The 16,099-nt window shown below is 36.4% G+C and overlaps 1 protein-coding gene across 1 annotated transcript in view; it reads left to right on the top strand.

The window, feature by feature from the left end:
* Positions 1-5,888: 5,888 nt before the first annotated feature.
* Positions 5,889-16,099, top strand: part of ZNF385B (zinc finger protein 385B) — a 326,144-nt gene continuing 315,933 nt past the window's right edge. The window contains exons 1-2 of the mRNA XM_077776342.1: positions 5,889-5,995; positions 6,667-6,984. Of these exons, the coding sequence (XP_077632468.1) occupies positions 6,669-6,984 (316 nt within the window). The 5' untranslated portion in view covers positions 5,889-5,995; positions 6,667-6,668. The remainder of the gene's footprint in view (positions 5,996-6,666; positions 6,985-16,099) is intronic.

The following is a 16,099-nucleotide window of genomic DNA, read 5'->3' as shown; positions in this document are numbered from 1 at the left end:
GCTCAGCAGATTACGTGGAGTGGACCTGTGGGTGTCTTTGAATGGGAAACTTTTGCCCAAGGATCCAAAGCCCTCCTGGATGAGGTGGTGAAAGCCACTTCCAGGGACTGCATCACCATCAGAGGTGGTGGAGACACTGCTACTTGTGTGCCAAATGGAACATAGAGGATAAGGTCAGCCATATGAGCACGAAGAGTGGTGTTAATTTAGAGCTCCTGGAAGGTAAAATCCTTCCTGGCATGAATGGTCTCAGCAGTGTTTAGTACTTTCCTGCCTTTCAATTCCTGTGCACAGCCCCTAAGTCAGCTTAGCACTTGTTGCATCTCTACTTGGCATTAGCTAAAATCTTCCCTGATGTCAAGATACAGCTAGTGACCAAGAAATGCATTGCCAGGAACCCATAAACAGTTGCACAGCATCTCAGCTCCCCTTTACTGTACTCTGGATTCGCCTAATAGATCCCCTTTGAATTTCTTAGTGACTAAACAAACCATCGTGCATCCTAGAGTGCAGTTATTTATATGTTGGCTCTTAAAAGAAAATGAGCTGTGTTAGCTTCTCCTTTTGAAGTAGCTTATTCTGATTAGCCTTGTCATTGTTTCACTAGTCAGCATGGAAATAAGATGAAATTCTAATGGTAGGTAGGGAGACAAAGTTGGTGATCTATTAAGTAAATAATAGAAATATCCATTGAAACTTAGGGAAAAAAGGGAGCCATTTATTACTAGGCATCATGGCTGCCCTCAGACCTCTGGCGAAGCCCAAGATTGTTAAAAAGGGGACCAAGAAGTTCATCCGGCACCAGTCAAACTGATAGGTCAAAATTAAATGCAACTGGTGGAAACTCAGAGGCATTGACAATAGGGTGCGCAGAAGATTAAAGGTCCAGATCTTGATGCCCAACATTGGTTATAGGAGCAACAAGAAAACAAAGCACATGCTGCCCAGTGGCCGAAGGTTGCCCAGGGGCTTCCTGTATACCCAGCACTTCATTCTCTGCAAAAGTTGAGGAGGGAGCAGAGGTCATATCAATGTTGGCATAAATGTGCTCATGTTAGTATGTGACCTACTCCCCAATAGAATTTGAACTTTTAATTTGTTTTCAGTTAAGGGATGAAGGAGTTTGCTCTATATAATTGGGATTTTAGTTTGCAAATGAATGGTTGTATTTTTTTCATTTTGGGCATGCACAGGTACTACTGTTTTTAAAATCTCAAGATGCAGACAGCTGTGTACTCAGCCCACCTGTAAACTGAAATTAGAAAACATTGACCTGTTACCATGTTCACAACCCATGCTACACACCACACGTGCACAATGCATTCATTTATTCAAATATTAAGTGCCTATGTTTTGCTAAACACAGTCTTAGACGCTGGGGATACAAAGGCAAAGCACAGTCCTTATCCTCAAGGAACCTGATATCTAGCAAGGAAGGAAAAGATAAACTTTTCTGCAGCATTCATCACACTCTGTTCTAATTTCCTATTTTCTCCTCTGTATTTCTCATCAGATTACAGGGTCCCTTCAAGCTGGCATCTCATCCATCCTGTTCACTATTGTTTTCCTAGAATCAAGTGCTCTGCCTAGATACTGAGTAAACTTGAGGGAATAACTAAAACTATATAAATATAAACAATTATATAAATAATTAAAATGATAATATGAAGATTGGGTGCCAGGCTTGCTATACGAAAAATAAAAAAAGCTTCAGGAGAGCCGAAGAGACCCTGGCAAGAGGAGTATCATTAAGACTTCAAGAAAAATGACAGTGAGGAGAGCACCATCTTGGATTTGGCAATCAAGGAGTGTTTGAAGGGGCACATGTACCCAATGTTTATAGCAGCACTATCAACAATAGCCAAATTATAGAAAAAGCCCAAATGTCCATCAACTAATGAATGGATAAAGAAGATGTGTGTGTGTGTATAATATATATGTATATGTGTATCTATATATATTGTAATATTGCTTAGTGATCAAAAAAGAATGAAATCTTGCCATTTGCAACAATGTAGATGGAACTAGAGTGTATTATGCTAAATGAAATAAGTCAGAGAAAGATAAATATCATATGATTTCACTCATATGTAGAATTTAAGGAACAAAGCAGATAAACATAGGGGAAGGGAAGGAAAAACAAGATAAAAACAGAGAGGGAGGCAAACTATAAGACTTTTAAATACAGAGTACAAACTGAGGGTTGCTGGAGAGGAAGTGGCTGGGGGGGATGTGCAAAATGGGCGATTGGTATTAAGGAGGGCACTTGTTGCGTGAACACTGGGTGTTATATGTAAGTGATTAGTCACTAAATTCTACTCCTGAAACCATTATTACACTCTCTGTTAACTAACTTGGATTTATTAAAAAAAAAAAAAAAAAAGAAGAGAAAATCCTTTTTCTTCTAGATATTGAGATGCACACAGATTTCTAACGTAAAGTGTTGTCTCAAGAGGCTCTTGGGTAGCTCAGTTGGTTAAGTGTCTGATTTCAGGTCAGGTCATGATCTCATTGTTTGTGAGTTCGAGCTGTGCATTGGGCTCTGTGCTGACAGCTCAGAGCCTGGAGCCCGCTTTGGATTCTGTGTGTCTTTCTCTCTCTCTGCCCCTCCCCTGCTCACACTGTGTCTCTGTCTCTCAAAAATAAATAAACATTAAAAAAATTTTTTAAAAAAAGTGTTGTCTCTTACAATAGTCTCTTTCTAAGAAAAAAAATGTCTCCTGAAAAATAAGGAAGTGTTTTTAGTGACTTTTCAAAAGGAATTACTAAATTTGGAAAAGGATTATGATCCAGATTGTTATAAGTTAAAGAATGAATGAGAAATGCATAAAACTGATTGACTTGAGTTGGAAAATGAGACAGTAAATCCATGGGGTGGGCCAGAGTCTTTCACACTTAGGTAGAAGTGAAGAAATCTCTTCCCATGTTCTCTATCTGATGTAGCAGTTTTGTGTCAAACAATGTATTCTCCACATGCATGATGGAGATATCTTTACCTCTGAATTTATCTCCTGATTTATCATCATTATTATAAAAAATGTTGTATTTATTATAGGAAACAATTGGATAGCTACACAGGAAAGTTGGGTATAAAAGTTTCCTGATCTAGCACATCTTGGTCATTTAAAAGTCACTCCTTTAAATAGTCACTGACTATACTATCAGTTTTTTTTTTTAAAGCATCTTATTTTTTTAATGTTTATTTATTTTGGAGAGAGAGAGAGAGACTGAGCATGGGTGGGGAAGAGGCAGAGAGAGAGGGAAACAAAGAATCCAATGCAAGCTCCAGGCTCTGAGCTGTCAGCAGAGCCCAGCATGGGGCTCAAACCCATGAACCCATGAGATCATGACCTGAACCGAAGTTGGAATCTTAGCCAATGTAGCCACCCAGATACCCCTTTCCTATCAATTGTTTTCATCAAAAGCAGTAACTCAAGGGCCAACTTTCTCATTCCTTGACCTGTTCCAAAATCTTATTCTTACATGGTTGTTAAATTATTGGCCATCTAATCTATTAAAATCATACAAAGAGAGCATAGAGTACCTGATATAGATCTGGCTTCTCTTACCCACAGGTAAGTTTGCATGGGTTTCCAAAGCAGAATGCTGCCCACTGCTCTGCTTCAGAATAGATACCCCTGAAGGGCCTTCTTCCCTACGCATGTGAGACATATAATTTAAGATAGTCTGATTTAAAAAAAAAACAACTTTAAAATAGAAAGTGAGTTTTTCTTTCTTCTACCACTTAAACTCACTGTTACCTTACCTTTAGCCAGAAAATTGACATTATAAAATATCACTGACACACATAGTATAAGCCTTGAAATTATATCACAGGCCAACAGTGAGCATTGAGACTCTGTTCTCTTGACTCTCTATCATCTCTAGGTATTTTTCTCAAGACCTCAGGAATGAAAGGTATTCTGGATGAAAGTGGCTCTTAAGTGGAGGTAAACATATTTTCCCCTTGAGAGGAGGAAGTTGTGAAACCAGAGCTAGGACTAATAAATTGGGACTTGGTGAACAGAATGAACCTTCTTCTCCCTAGAGTGGCCCATGAATGTGATATTGGAGGCTATGGAATCATCTGTAAGTGAGAGCAAATCTGGGAAGAAGTAAAATAGGGATAAAGATTATGAAAGATGCTGGTATTCTGAAGAGGTTTACAGGAGAATTCTAATGTAGCCATTCATTTCATTTTAATAGTTTTTTTGCTAGTTAAAATATGTATATTTAAATAACTCTAAAGCATAATATATTTCTAAGACAAATGGCAATCAGAAAATCACAGCTAAGCAGGATTTATCTTTTATAAGATAATACAAAGTCATTTTTTAGATTTCAAACTTAAAATGGACTACTTTGATTTATGTCCTATTTCTGTGAAGCATCATGTGTTAATTAGCAACATAGGCAAAGCCAGCCACCTCCAAGTTGAGTTAAATTTTCAGATAAAAGTGTCATCAGTCCTCAGCTGAGTCAAGGATTTTGGTTGCTTGAATTGAAATGCAGCACTTAGATTTCAGTGATTCAGTGAGTTGGTATCTGACCTATCCTTGCAGGGTTAAAAATTGTTTAGTTTTACTTATGTTTTACAATGGATTGGTTTTCCAGATAGGGCATAATACGTTAATAAAGAGCTTCTTTTAAAGTTATTTGTCTGTTTTATCAATTACTTTAATTGTAATTTAAATTTGTAAATTTAAATATTTTGAGAGAACAGAAGGTAATCTGTTGAACATAACTTTTATGTGGCACTGATGTTTTCTAAAGTTTTATGAGAAAAATGGCTTTGTGATACCATAATATATTGGCTTTAGGGGATAAAAGCAAAAATATTGATGTATATGGGTTAAATCACATTTTAGTTATAACTGAATTATTTTCTGCAACTTAACTATGGAAATTGCTTAAACATGATTTATATATAATTTGAATAAATTTTATAATAAATTTTGTGAAATGGACTTCCTTAAAATGGTGGCATCTGGATAAAATATTTATGGGACAAGCAGTTTTTACATATTGAAATTAGTAATTTTCTGACAACTCATTGAAGATTAGGATTTAGTCTATGGCATAATACATAATGGCACTCTGTAATAGGGGGTAGGGGTATAAATAAGGTGGGTTTTTTTTTGGCACACTGTATACATAGAAGCAACCTCTATCTTTATGGTCATACCCTGTGCTATAATTCATTTTCTAAATTTTAAACATTTAATAGGTAAACACTCCAAATATGGAATAGTCTGTAGTTGATCCTTTTCATACAGCTTTAAGTCAACATGGATCAACAGAATGACTCAAAGCCAATGTCATTCCATCTCTTGAGTTATTCCCACAAACAAAAGTCCCTCATAAACCATGATCCTTTCTTTATTTGAAGTATTCATCCCTCATGGCAAAGGACTCTTCAGCCAATCTGGTGTGTGTGTGTGTGTGTGTGTGTGTGTGTGTGTGTTGTGGAGGCATCTTGTGGGACTGAACCCTTAATTTATGGGATCTGATGCTATCTATCTCTGGGTATATGGTATCAAAATTGAGTTATACTGAAGGACACCGAGCTGGTGTTATGGAGAATTGCTTGGCTTGGGGAAAAACCTCCATACATTTGGTGACCAGACGTGTCAGAAATAAAAAGCCAAGGCCATCATCATCCCCCAAGGTCCTTGAAGTACTGAAAAGTCTCCTTTAAAACCTTCATTTAAGTTATAATCTATCAGTATGCCCTTCTCTAACTAAATGAAGGAAAAAAATCAGCACTTTAAAATTGTATCTTAGTCTGCTCTCCTCTTTTTCTAGTTTGCCATTTATTGTATTTCTTTTATTTTTTATTTCAGATGTTCTGCATTTCAACCTCATCAAAAATTAAATTGATATTTATGGGCTAACCTGGAAACCTAAATACAGTTTGTTTCACTACAACTATAAGAAAGCATGTTCAAATTCCCATTGGCTGACTTATAAAGAGGCTTTTGGAACACAAACTAATGTAAGTTGAACATATACTGTGTTTTAATCTTTGTTTCCACCTCCTCCCCTGGTTAGGGTACGTGACTGTTGGCAGGTGTGCATGTATTATATATACCTTTGTGTCTGTACATACATACCCCTTTTCACAATTCTGGGTCAATAACATTTATTCTTTCCTTCAAAAGGTATTTAGATGCCTATTATGTAAAAAGTATAGTTCTATGCCTAGAGGACATCCAGAAATGAAGTTATTGCCCTCATAGGGGTAATAGTCTATCAGAGAAACACAAAGATTAAATTGCACAACTACGTATGAAATGCATAGGATCATAGATGCTCGGAAAGGCAGTCACATAGTACTATATGAGCTGAAAACCAGGATCAGATGGGTTGCCTGGAGACGGTAGTCTTCCAGCTAAGATCTAAGGGGTGGGCAGGATTTAAAAGGGCAATAGAATTGGGAGATGGAAGGAGGGTTGGTCAGGAATGAAGTAAGAAGCACTACAGACAGAAGAAAAATGTTCAAAGACCGTATTTGTTCAATTAGGTAGCTGTGATGATTTTCAAAGAGTATCTGTTGAGTAGCTGGGAGACTTTTAGCTTAAGCCATATCATGAAAATTCATTGTAATCATATTAGAAAATCATAAAGCATATATTTTGCAAGCATTTGTACTTTTTTAAATTTCAGGTATGAAGTACTCATTAAGCCCTAACAACTACCCTGAAGATGGTATTATGAATATGGCAACTTTTCTACGGGGCTTTGAAGAAAAGGGAATAAAGAATGACAGGCCTGAGGATCAGCTGAGTAAAGAGAAAAAGAAAATTCTGTTCTCCTTCTGTGAGGTATGCAACATCCAGCTGAACTCCGCAGCCCAGGCACAGGTCCATTACAACGGTAAATCCCACCGCAAACGAGTCAAGCAGCTAAGTGATGGGCAGCCCCCACCACCAGCCCTGGGCTCTGGGCAGCTGCTGGCCAGCCCCAGCACCAACACCAGCGCAGGTAGGTGGAAAGTTCCAGGGCTCCATGTGCTACTTGGAGAGATGCCGCTGTTCTAGAAAGTGAAGGATTTAGAACCTCTTTCACCATGAAACTACCACTACAATAATATGTATTCTTTTCCCCACAGGTAATTCCAAGAGCTGTTTGTTAGTTCTCTAGAGTGAGTGAGTGTGTGTGTGTGTGTGTGTGTGTGTGTGTGTATAAAAAATTCATACATATTAGATACAAACATTGCACACACACACACTTTGTGATTGTAGACTTGGTCCTTATTCCCATAGAGTGTGAACATTTCCTAATGTATTTTGAAATGTGTTTAAAATAGACCGATGATGTCAGTTTTTTCCCCCTCTCTGCAAAATTAGGCTTTCTTAGGTTTCCTTCATCTGCTTTCTATAGGGTAGTGTACTACTTGATAGTACATAAAAAGCTACAGCTTTATTTATAACATCCCATGGTGCAGAAAAGGAGCATTAATCTTGAGTGTTAGACATGTTATATTCTTTTAGGGAGTTGGCAGCAGCAGCCAGTGGTGTTCTAACAATAGGAACAGGCATTGCCAAAGCCAACAAGGCTTACCTCTGTGCTCTGGCCTACTGCAAGCACCTTCCTGCCTTATCTCTCACCTCTCACTCTGTCCTGTAGGCTGGGTAGAGGCAGAAGCTTAGGAATTTTCACATTTCCCACACTCTGAATTTGAGAAACGTTATTTCAAATCCTTTATCTTAGGCAGCCCTTCCTCCTCCACATTCCTGGTCATTGGATATCTTCACTAGGACACAGCTAAAGAAAATGTGAAATTTACTGTTATCCATGGTGAAGATCTCTACAAAAAGGGGGTGTACTACCCAGATTTATGTGGGAGGTCAAGATAAACTTCCTTATAAACATGGTAGAAGAGCTCTAAACTCCACTCTAGCAAACTCTTCATTCATCCTGCATAATATGTGATGACGCAGAGCAGCCATTGGTTGGAATTTCACTTGGTGCTGTTACATAGTTTCTTATTTTGCGAAGTTATGCCATGGTCCATATTAGGCTCCACTGAAAGTTGTGTGTGTGCTATCAAGACATAATTTTTATATTTCAAGCTAAATCTAACTCCTTCTTACTTCTTAGCACTTACTTACTTCTTTAATTTCATTAAATTCTTTTCCCCAGTCAATACTTAGCGTGCTGTGAAAGAACTTAAAGGAACTTTGAGGTTATAAGATACACATTCATTATAATAGTGAAAAATTACATTTCCATTTCGTCTTTATTTGTTATGATGATAATATAAATATTAACAGATGCATTACTGTATCTGTATTTGCATATTGAAATAGAGTTGATGTCAGGTTAAAAATTGATTTATTTAGTCTTATATCTGAGTCAGAGAGCAAATAGCCCTGAGTAAAGATTTGAATTAGGTCTGTTAGAGCCCAGATATCTATACCTAGATTGAGATTAACCTGTGACTTTTAATTCATGATAATAATAGCTAACATTAACTGATCATATTTTATGGGACATTTTCTGGTCATTTATAGGAATTTTCTCCTTTAATCTTTTCATCAACCTTGAAGTTGTTACTACGATTATCCCCAATTTTCAGACTAGGAATAGAGCACAGAGAAAGGAAATAATTTGGCATGGAAATGGAAGATCCAGAGTTCCAACCATATTTCATTAATTAATAGTGAAGCCGTTATTCTTTGTCACTACTTTGTTGCTGTTTTCTGGGATGCAGTAATACTCAGGTTAATTTCAAACCTGTGTGTTTGATATATTTGTGGTCACAAAGGTTACTATCATGCCATACTGTCTCACTTTGATGGGTTTTGAAATTATACATGTAAAGCTCCAACTCATGAGTTTCTCCATGCTAATGAAATTAGATGACATAAATAAATTTAGCTAAAAGGTACACAGAATATTATGGATATATTCTATAAGTAAAATATAGTTCATCATCTAATATAAAACAGTATTAGAATATGGGAAAATGGGTAAGAAAATGAGTCAGCTTTTCAAGTTTTACATAGATATAAAGGACAATTTTCATGTACAGATAACATAGTCAATTAACCATTGTCAGAAGATGGGTTTAGCATATGACGAAGGCAAGCCAGTTAATATCTGGAAGTGGTTAACATTAATACTCCCATTTGAAAAAAATAGTAGGTATAACAATGTCTTTTTCTCTTTCAAATAGAAATTAAACATAGATGTGTGTATGAAGATTATTATGACATGATTTATGATTCCAAAATATTAGGTGTATCCTGAATATCCAATAGAAGAAAGGTTACATACATTATGGTATGTTTATAAGATGAATAGTAGAAACTATAGGCATTAAAAATTGTATTTGGGGGCCACCTGGGTGGCTCAGTCAGTTAAGCATCTGACTCGGTTTCAGCTCAGATCATGATTTCATGGTTCATGAGTTCAAGCCCCATATCAGGCTCTACATTGGCAGTGCGGATCCTGCTTGGGATTCTCTCTCTCCCTCTCTCTCTGCCCCTCCCCTGATCTCACCCTCACTCTCTCTCAAAATAAATCCATAAACATTAAGAAATTATATTTTTGAAGAATACTTAAGGACAGGAGAATCTGTCCACAAGCTCATGATAAGTGAAACAGCAGGCACTAAAGTGGACTATGCCTTAGTGCTGTATGTGCCTGCACACTTCTCTACTATTTAGAGTCTCAACTCACTGAGGAACAAGCCTGTCATGGTTTTATTTTTTCCAGTCACTTTCTTTAGTTTTGATCTATCAAATGTCTGTTTCTTGCTGGATAGCAGTTCCCTTAACACTTTCTCAGCCCATAACTTCTCACTTTTGTATATTCAGTGGGATTCTGACTTGAATGATTCAGCTCTATTTATAAAAAACATCTATGTCAGAGTCAGATTAAGATTTGACTAGATAGACCCTGGAGTTTAGAGTGGAGGATGGGACATGGCTGGCCTCCAGTCTCCCCTGCTTTGGCCTGCCCTTCTGCCCGGGAGGGATGGAGGAGTGGAGGTGGCCTTACCTAAGAGCTTTGACAAGGTTGCAATGCTCTTCTTGGTAGGGGATTGCTATTCTGGTTGTGTCTGTGGGTCACAAGTACTACTAACAGGCCCTGTGGATGAGGAACTCCCCCAAAGTATCCCTTAGGCATTGGGAATCCCTGAAATTTAGTTGCAGCTCTCACCTTACCCCCACGTTGTAGCAAAAGACTCCCTTCCTCAATTGTGCATGCTTTAATCTCCCACATTGTGGCAGTCTGGTAAGAGTGTATCCTCTCTTCTTATCTAGGTACTTATCAACTCTTAGGGCTTGAGAGAATGTGCAAAATACATCTGACAACTAATATTCCTCTTCAAAACCTGGAGCTGCTGGGGCATGGGCAGGTAGAAATGGAGTGGGGTGTGGGGGACCTCACATTTTTCTTGCCTGTTCAGGTAGCACAGGGGAGACTTGGAAGTCCACTGACAAAGTAGAAACATAGTCAAGGAACAAAGTGTCACTGTCTCTTTTTGCCCATTGCTTCACTTTGGGGAGTGTTGTGGGCTGAGTTTTGGAATCCTAATCCTCAGCACTTCAGGATTTGTAAGATTGGGACTTTGTAAAGTAAATTAAGTTAAAATGAAGTTTTTAGGGTTAGGTTGAACCTAATTCAATATGACAGATATCCTTGTAAAAAGAGGAAATTTGGACTAACAGACACACAGAAAGAAATGATGTAAAGAGACACAGGGAGAAGACAGCCATTTACAAATCAAGGAGAGAGGTCTGAAATCAGTCCTTTTCTCAGTCTCCAGAAGGAACCAACACTGTCACACCTTAATTCTGGACTGCCAGCCTCCAGGACTGTGAGATGATGTATCTCTACTATTAGGCCACCCAGTCTGTGATGCTTTTGTTACAGCAACCCTAACAAACTGGTACACAGAGAAAAGTGGTAGCTCATTTTTCCTACAAAAGAGAAAAGATTTTATAGTAGAGGTAGCTTTCCAAAGACCTGTCCATTTCAGCAGTAACTTTCTTCTCTCTGTCAGCCTCATTATAGTATAGGGGTAGGGAGGGGTGAGTGTGGGGTCCATAGGGTGGTTGTTGAAACTTAAGCCATTTCTCTGGATAAGAAGTGACTAACCCCTAACCACTGGCAGTTCTTTCACTAAACTTAGAATTCAAAACCTTTAAATCTCAGCTTCTGGAAGAACAGGAAGACTCTTACAGCACAGCTAAAACCATTCATATGTGTGTTTGTGTGTGGGTGTAAATGTACCAATGTAGTTTTTTTCCTGAGCAAGGAAATCATTATGAGTAGTAGCAAGATCCTTTTCCCAGCGCCATCCCTGGTCAAATATTGTAAGAACACTCTGGCTGCAGAAGGGAGAAATAGGTAATGCAAAGAGAGCTTAGATAACTTAAGTCTACATGGGAAGGATCCTTACTCCTTTACCCATCAGTACCAAGGGGTAGGTGGAAATAACAGAAACCACAGATTAGTCTTGGTTCCAGACAAAGTGGTTACATGCTTTGATCCCTCAGATCCCTCAGAGGGTCTAGAGAGACAGTAAGACAGTGTTATTTCTGGCCCCAAGCAAGGGTAGGCAAATAGAACTGAGGCATTCTTCTGATTTCCTGTGAGCTTAGTGAGCACAGAGGCTCCTGAGTGAGCCTGGGAACCACAGAGGGGCATCTGAGAAGAGCAGGGATGCAGTTTATCCTGCAGCCTGGATTAGGCCCAGGAAGAGACAATGTTTAAGTCTGAAGGCAGGAAAAAAACTATGTCCCAGGTCAAAGGCAGTCAGGCAGGAAGCATTCCATCTTACTCTGGAAAGGATCAACTTTTGTTCCATTCAGGCCTAAAACTGACTGGATGAAGCCTGCTCACATTAGGAACAATCTGCTTTACTCAATTTATATATTTACATGAGAGACCAATCCAAAATTCGCAGAAACACCAGAATAGCATTTAACTAAATATCTGGACACCACATGGCCCAGACAGGGTTTGACACATAAAATTAATCCTCACACTGTCATTTTCCAAAGTTGTATAAATCATATTTGATGATTAAAACAAAATTATAACTCATTTGATACTCAATGCTATTTAAAAATAGAGAAGTTTAAGGGACCCAAATGTAAGTAAGATATCTGTATTTCTTTTGAAGTATTTAAATGCAGATGCCAAGAGACTGTGATAAGTATGTATATTGTAATATCTACAACAACTACTCCGAAAGCTTTACAAAGAGATACAATTAAAAAGAATATAAATAAATCATGATGGAGTACTACAAAAACTTTCAAGTAACTCACAGAACAAGAAAAGATAAACATAGAAATGAGAACCAGAGGAAACAAACAGGAAACAAATAATAAATGGCACACTGAATAACATATTAACAATTACCTTATATGTAAGTAGTCCAAATATAAGCAAAAGATAGAGATTTCCAGAGAAGATTGAAAAAATTACCCAGTTATATGCTACCAACAAGAAACTCACTGTACAATGATATAGATAGGTTGAAGGTAAAAATATAGAAAAGAATATGTCATGCAAACAGTAATAAAAATAAAAAGCATAAACATCTATATTAATTTATGATAAGATAGACTTCAGAACAAAGAATATTATTAGAGACAAAGAAAAATATTGCATTATGATAAAAGGTTCAATCCGCCAGGAAGACATGATGATTCTAAATGTTCATGTACCAGTTATGGTTGAAGACTTCAATTCTCTCCCAACAGTAGATAGAATTACTAGACCAAAATATCATCAAGGATAAAGAATGTCAGAAAAATATCATAAAGCATCAGGATTTAACTAATTTATTTAGAACTCCATCCATCAACAGTAGAACACGTATTTTTTTCAAGTGCCCATGGAACATTCACTGTGATACCATATTCTAGGCCATAAGACAAACTTTAACACATTTAAAGAAATTATAGTCATACACAATATGATTACAATACATCTCTGACCATAATGAAATTAAACTAGAAATTTATAGAAAACCAACAGGAAAATAACTTATCTCTTAAATAATCCATGAATCAAAGAATAAAGCTCATAGGAAATTTAAAAAAATAGAATATATGAAAGTGGAAAAATGACATATCAAATTATGTGGCAAGTAACTAAAACACTGCTCAGAAGAAAATTTATAGCATTAATTGCTTATATTTGAAATGAGAAAAGGTCTTCAATAAATAAGCCTCCGCATTAAGAAGCTAGAAAAGAAGAGAAAAAATAAACCTAAAAGAAGCAGAAGGAAAAAAATAATAAAGTTCAACTGCAGAGATATCTGAAGTTGAAAATAGAAAAACAATAGAGAAAAACCAATGAAACAAAAAACTGTTTCTCTGGGGGAAAAAAATCAATGAAACTTATAAGCCCCAAGTAATACTGACAAAGATTAGAAAGAAAGAAGACACAAATGATATAGGTTATATTACTACAGAACTTGTAGCAATTAAAAAAGTAATATGAAAATACTACAATCTGATGTTCAGAAATTTGATAAGTTAGAAGAATGCATAATAAAGCTCCGCCAAAAAAGAAATTTCTAACTCTTACTAGAAATTACAGGATTTTACTAGAGAATTGTGCCAAGCATTTAAAGAACACCAACTTCGGGGCACCTGGGTGGCTCAGTCATTTAAGCCTAATTTTGGCTCAGGACATGATCTCACAGTTCATGAGTTCGAGCCCCATATCAGGCACTGCTGGCAGTGTGTAGCCTGCTTGGAATTCTTTCTCTGTCTCTGTCTGTCTTTCCCTCTCACTCACTCTCTCTCTCTCTCTCTCTCTCAAAATAAAGAAATAAACTTAAAACAAAGGTTTAAAGAATATAAATTTTATACATTTCTTCCAGGAAATAGAAAGGGAGAAAGACTCTCTAACTTATTTTATGAGGTTATTATTACCCTGATACCAAAATCAGACAAAGACAATATATATATATTTTAAAAAGCTACAGACTAATCTCTCATGAACTCAGACTCAAGTTCTCAATAAAATATAAACACACTTAACCCAGTAATGTATAAAAAGAATTTTACACAATGACCAGATTTGTAAGACTGGTTCAACAATTTGAAAATCAGTAATATAAAACATCATATCAACAGCTAAAGAAGAAAGATCACATGAACACAGCAATTGATGAAGTAAAAGAATTTGAGAAAACTCAACATTCGTTTATGATAAAAACTCTCAGCAAGTTAGGAATAGAGGGAAATTGCCTCAGTTTAATAAAAGAGCACTACAAAAAACGTATAGCTAGCATCTTACTTAATGGAGAAAGACTGAATGCTTTACCCTAAGATCAAGAGCAAGATAAGGGTGGGCAACTTAGAAGAACTAGATAAATCCCTAGAAACTTACAACCTCCCCAAATCAAATCAGGAAGAGATAGAACATTTGAACAGGCAAATTACCAGTAATTAAATTGAATCAGTAATCAAAAAGCCCCCAACAAGCAAAGGTCCAGGACCAGTTGGCTTCACAGGTGAATTCTACCAAACATTTAAAGAAGAGTTAATACTGATTCTTCTCAAACTATTCCAAAAAATAGAAGAGGAAGGAAAACTTTCAAATTCATTCTATGAGACCTGCATTACCCTGATTCCAAAACTAGATAACAACACTAAAAAAAAAGACAGAGCTACAGGCCAATATCTCTGATGAACATAGACGCAAAAATCCTCAACAAAATGTTAGCAAAATGAATCCAACAATATATTAAAAAAATCATTCACCATGATCAAGTAGGATTTGTTCCTGGATTGCAAGACTGGTTCAATATTTGCAAGTCAATCAATGTGATACATCACATCAAAAGAGAAAGTATAAGAATTATATGATTATTTTAGTAAAAGTAGAAAAAGCATTTGACAGTGTACAACATTCATTCATAATAAAACCCCTCAATTAACTAGGTTTAGAGAGCACATACCTCAGCATAATAGAGGGCATATATGAAAAACCCTCAGCTGATAAAAACTGAGAGCTTTCTTCCGAAGAACAGGAACAAAACAAGGATGTTCACTCTTACCACTTTTATTCAACATGGTACTGTAAGTCTTAGCCACAGTGGTCAAACAAGAGAAAGAAATAAAAAGCATCCAAGTAGGTAAGGAAGAAATAAAACTTTCACTATTTGCACATGAGAAAATCTTAAAGACTTAACTCAGTTTATATATTTAAATGTATAAAAACTACTAGAACTGATAAATGGATTCAGGAAGGTCACAGAGTACAAAATTAATGTACAGAAATCCCTCGCATTTCTATGCACTAATAATGAAGCCACAGAAAGAGAAATTAAGAAAGCAATTCCATTTACTATGAAACAAAATAATAAAATACCTAGAAATAAACTTAACCAAGAAGATAAAAGGTCTGTACTCTGAAAACTGTGTAACACTAATGAAAGAAATTCAAGATGACAAAAACAAATGGAAAGATATGCCATGCTCATGGATAGGAAGAACAAATATTGTTAAAATGTCTTATATTGCCCAAAGCAATGTATATCTTTAATGTCATCACTATCAAAATACCAACAACAGTTTTCACAGCACTAAAACAAATAATCTGAAAATTTGTTTGGAATCACAAAAGACCCTGAGTAGCCAAAACAATTTTGAGAAAGAAAAATGAAACTGGAGGTATCACAATTCCAGATTTCAAATTACATTACAAAACTGTAGTAATGAAAACAGTATGGTACTGACACAAAAATAAATGCATAGATCAATGGAACAAGATAGAAAGCTCAGAAACAAACCCATCACTATATGTTCAATTAATTTCCAACAGAAGAAGCAGGAATATGCAATGGGAAAAGGACAGTAATATCTTTAATAAATGATGTTGGGAAAATTGGACAATATGCAGTAGACCGAAACTGGACCACTTTCTTACATCATACACAAAAATAAACTCAAAATCAATTAAATATATAAATGTGAGACCTGAAACCATAAAAATACTAGAAGGGAGTACAGGCAGTAATGTCTCTGACATCAGCCATAGCAACATTTTTCTAGATATGTCTTCTAAGACAAGGGAAATAAAAACAAAAATAAACTATTGGAATTTCATCAAAATA

Source organism: Crocuta crocuta, unplaced genomic scaffold, assembly GCF_008692635.1.
Source record: "Crocuta crocuta isolate KB4526 unplaced genomic scaffold, BGI_CrCroc_1.0 scaffold17, whole genome shotgun sequence".
Taxonomy (NCBI): Eukaryota; Metazoa; Chordata; class Mammalia; order Carnivora; family Hyaenidae; genus Crocuta; species Crocuta crocuta.
The sequence above is the reverse complement of the archived record's forward strand: the minus strand, read 5'-3'. Positions and strand labels throughout refer to the sequence as shown.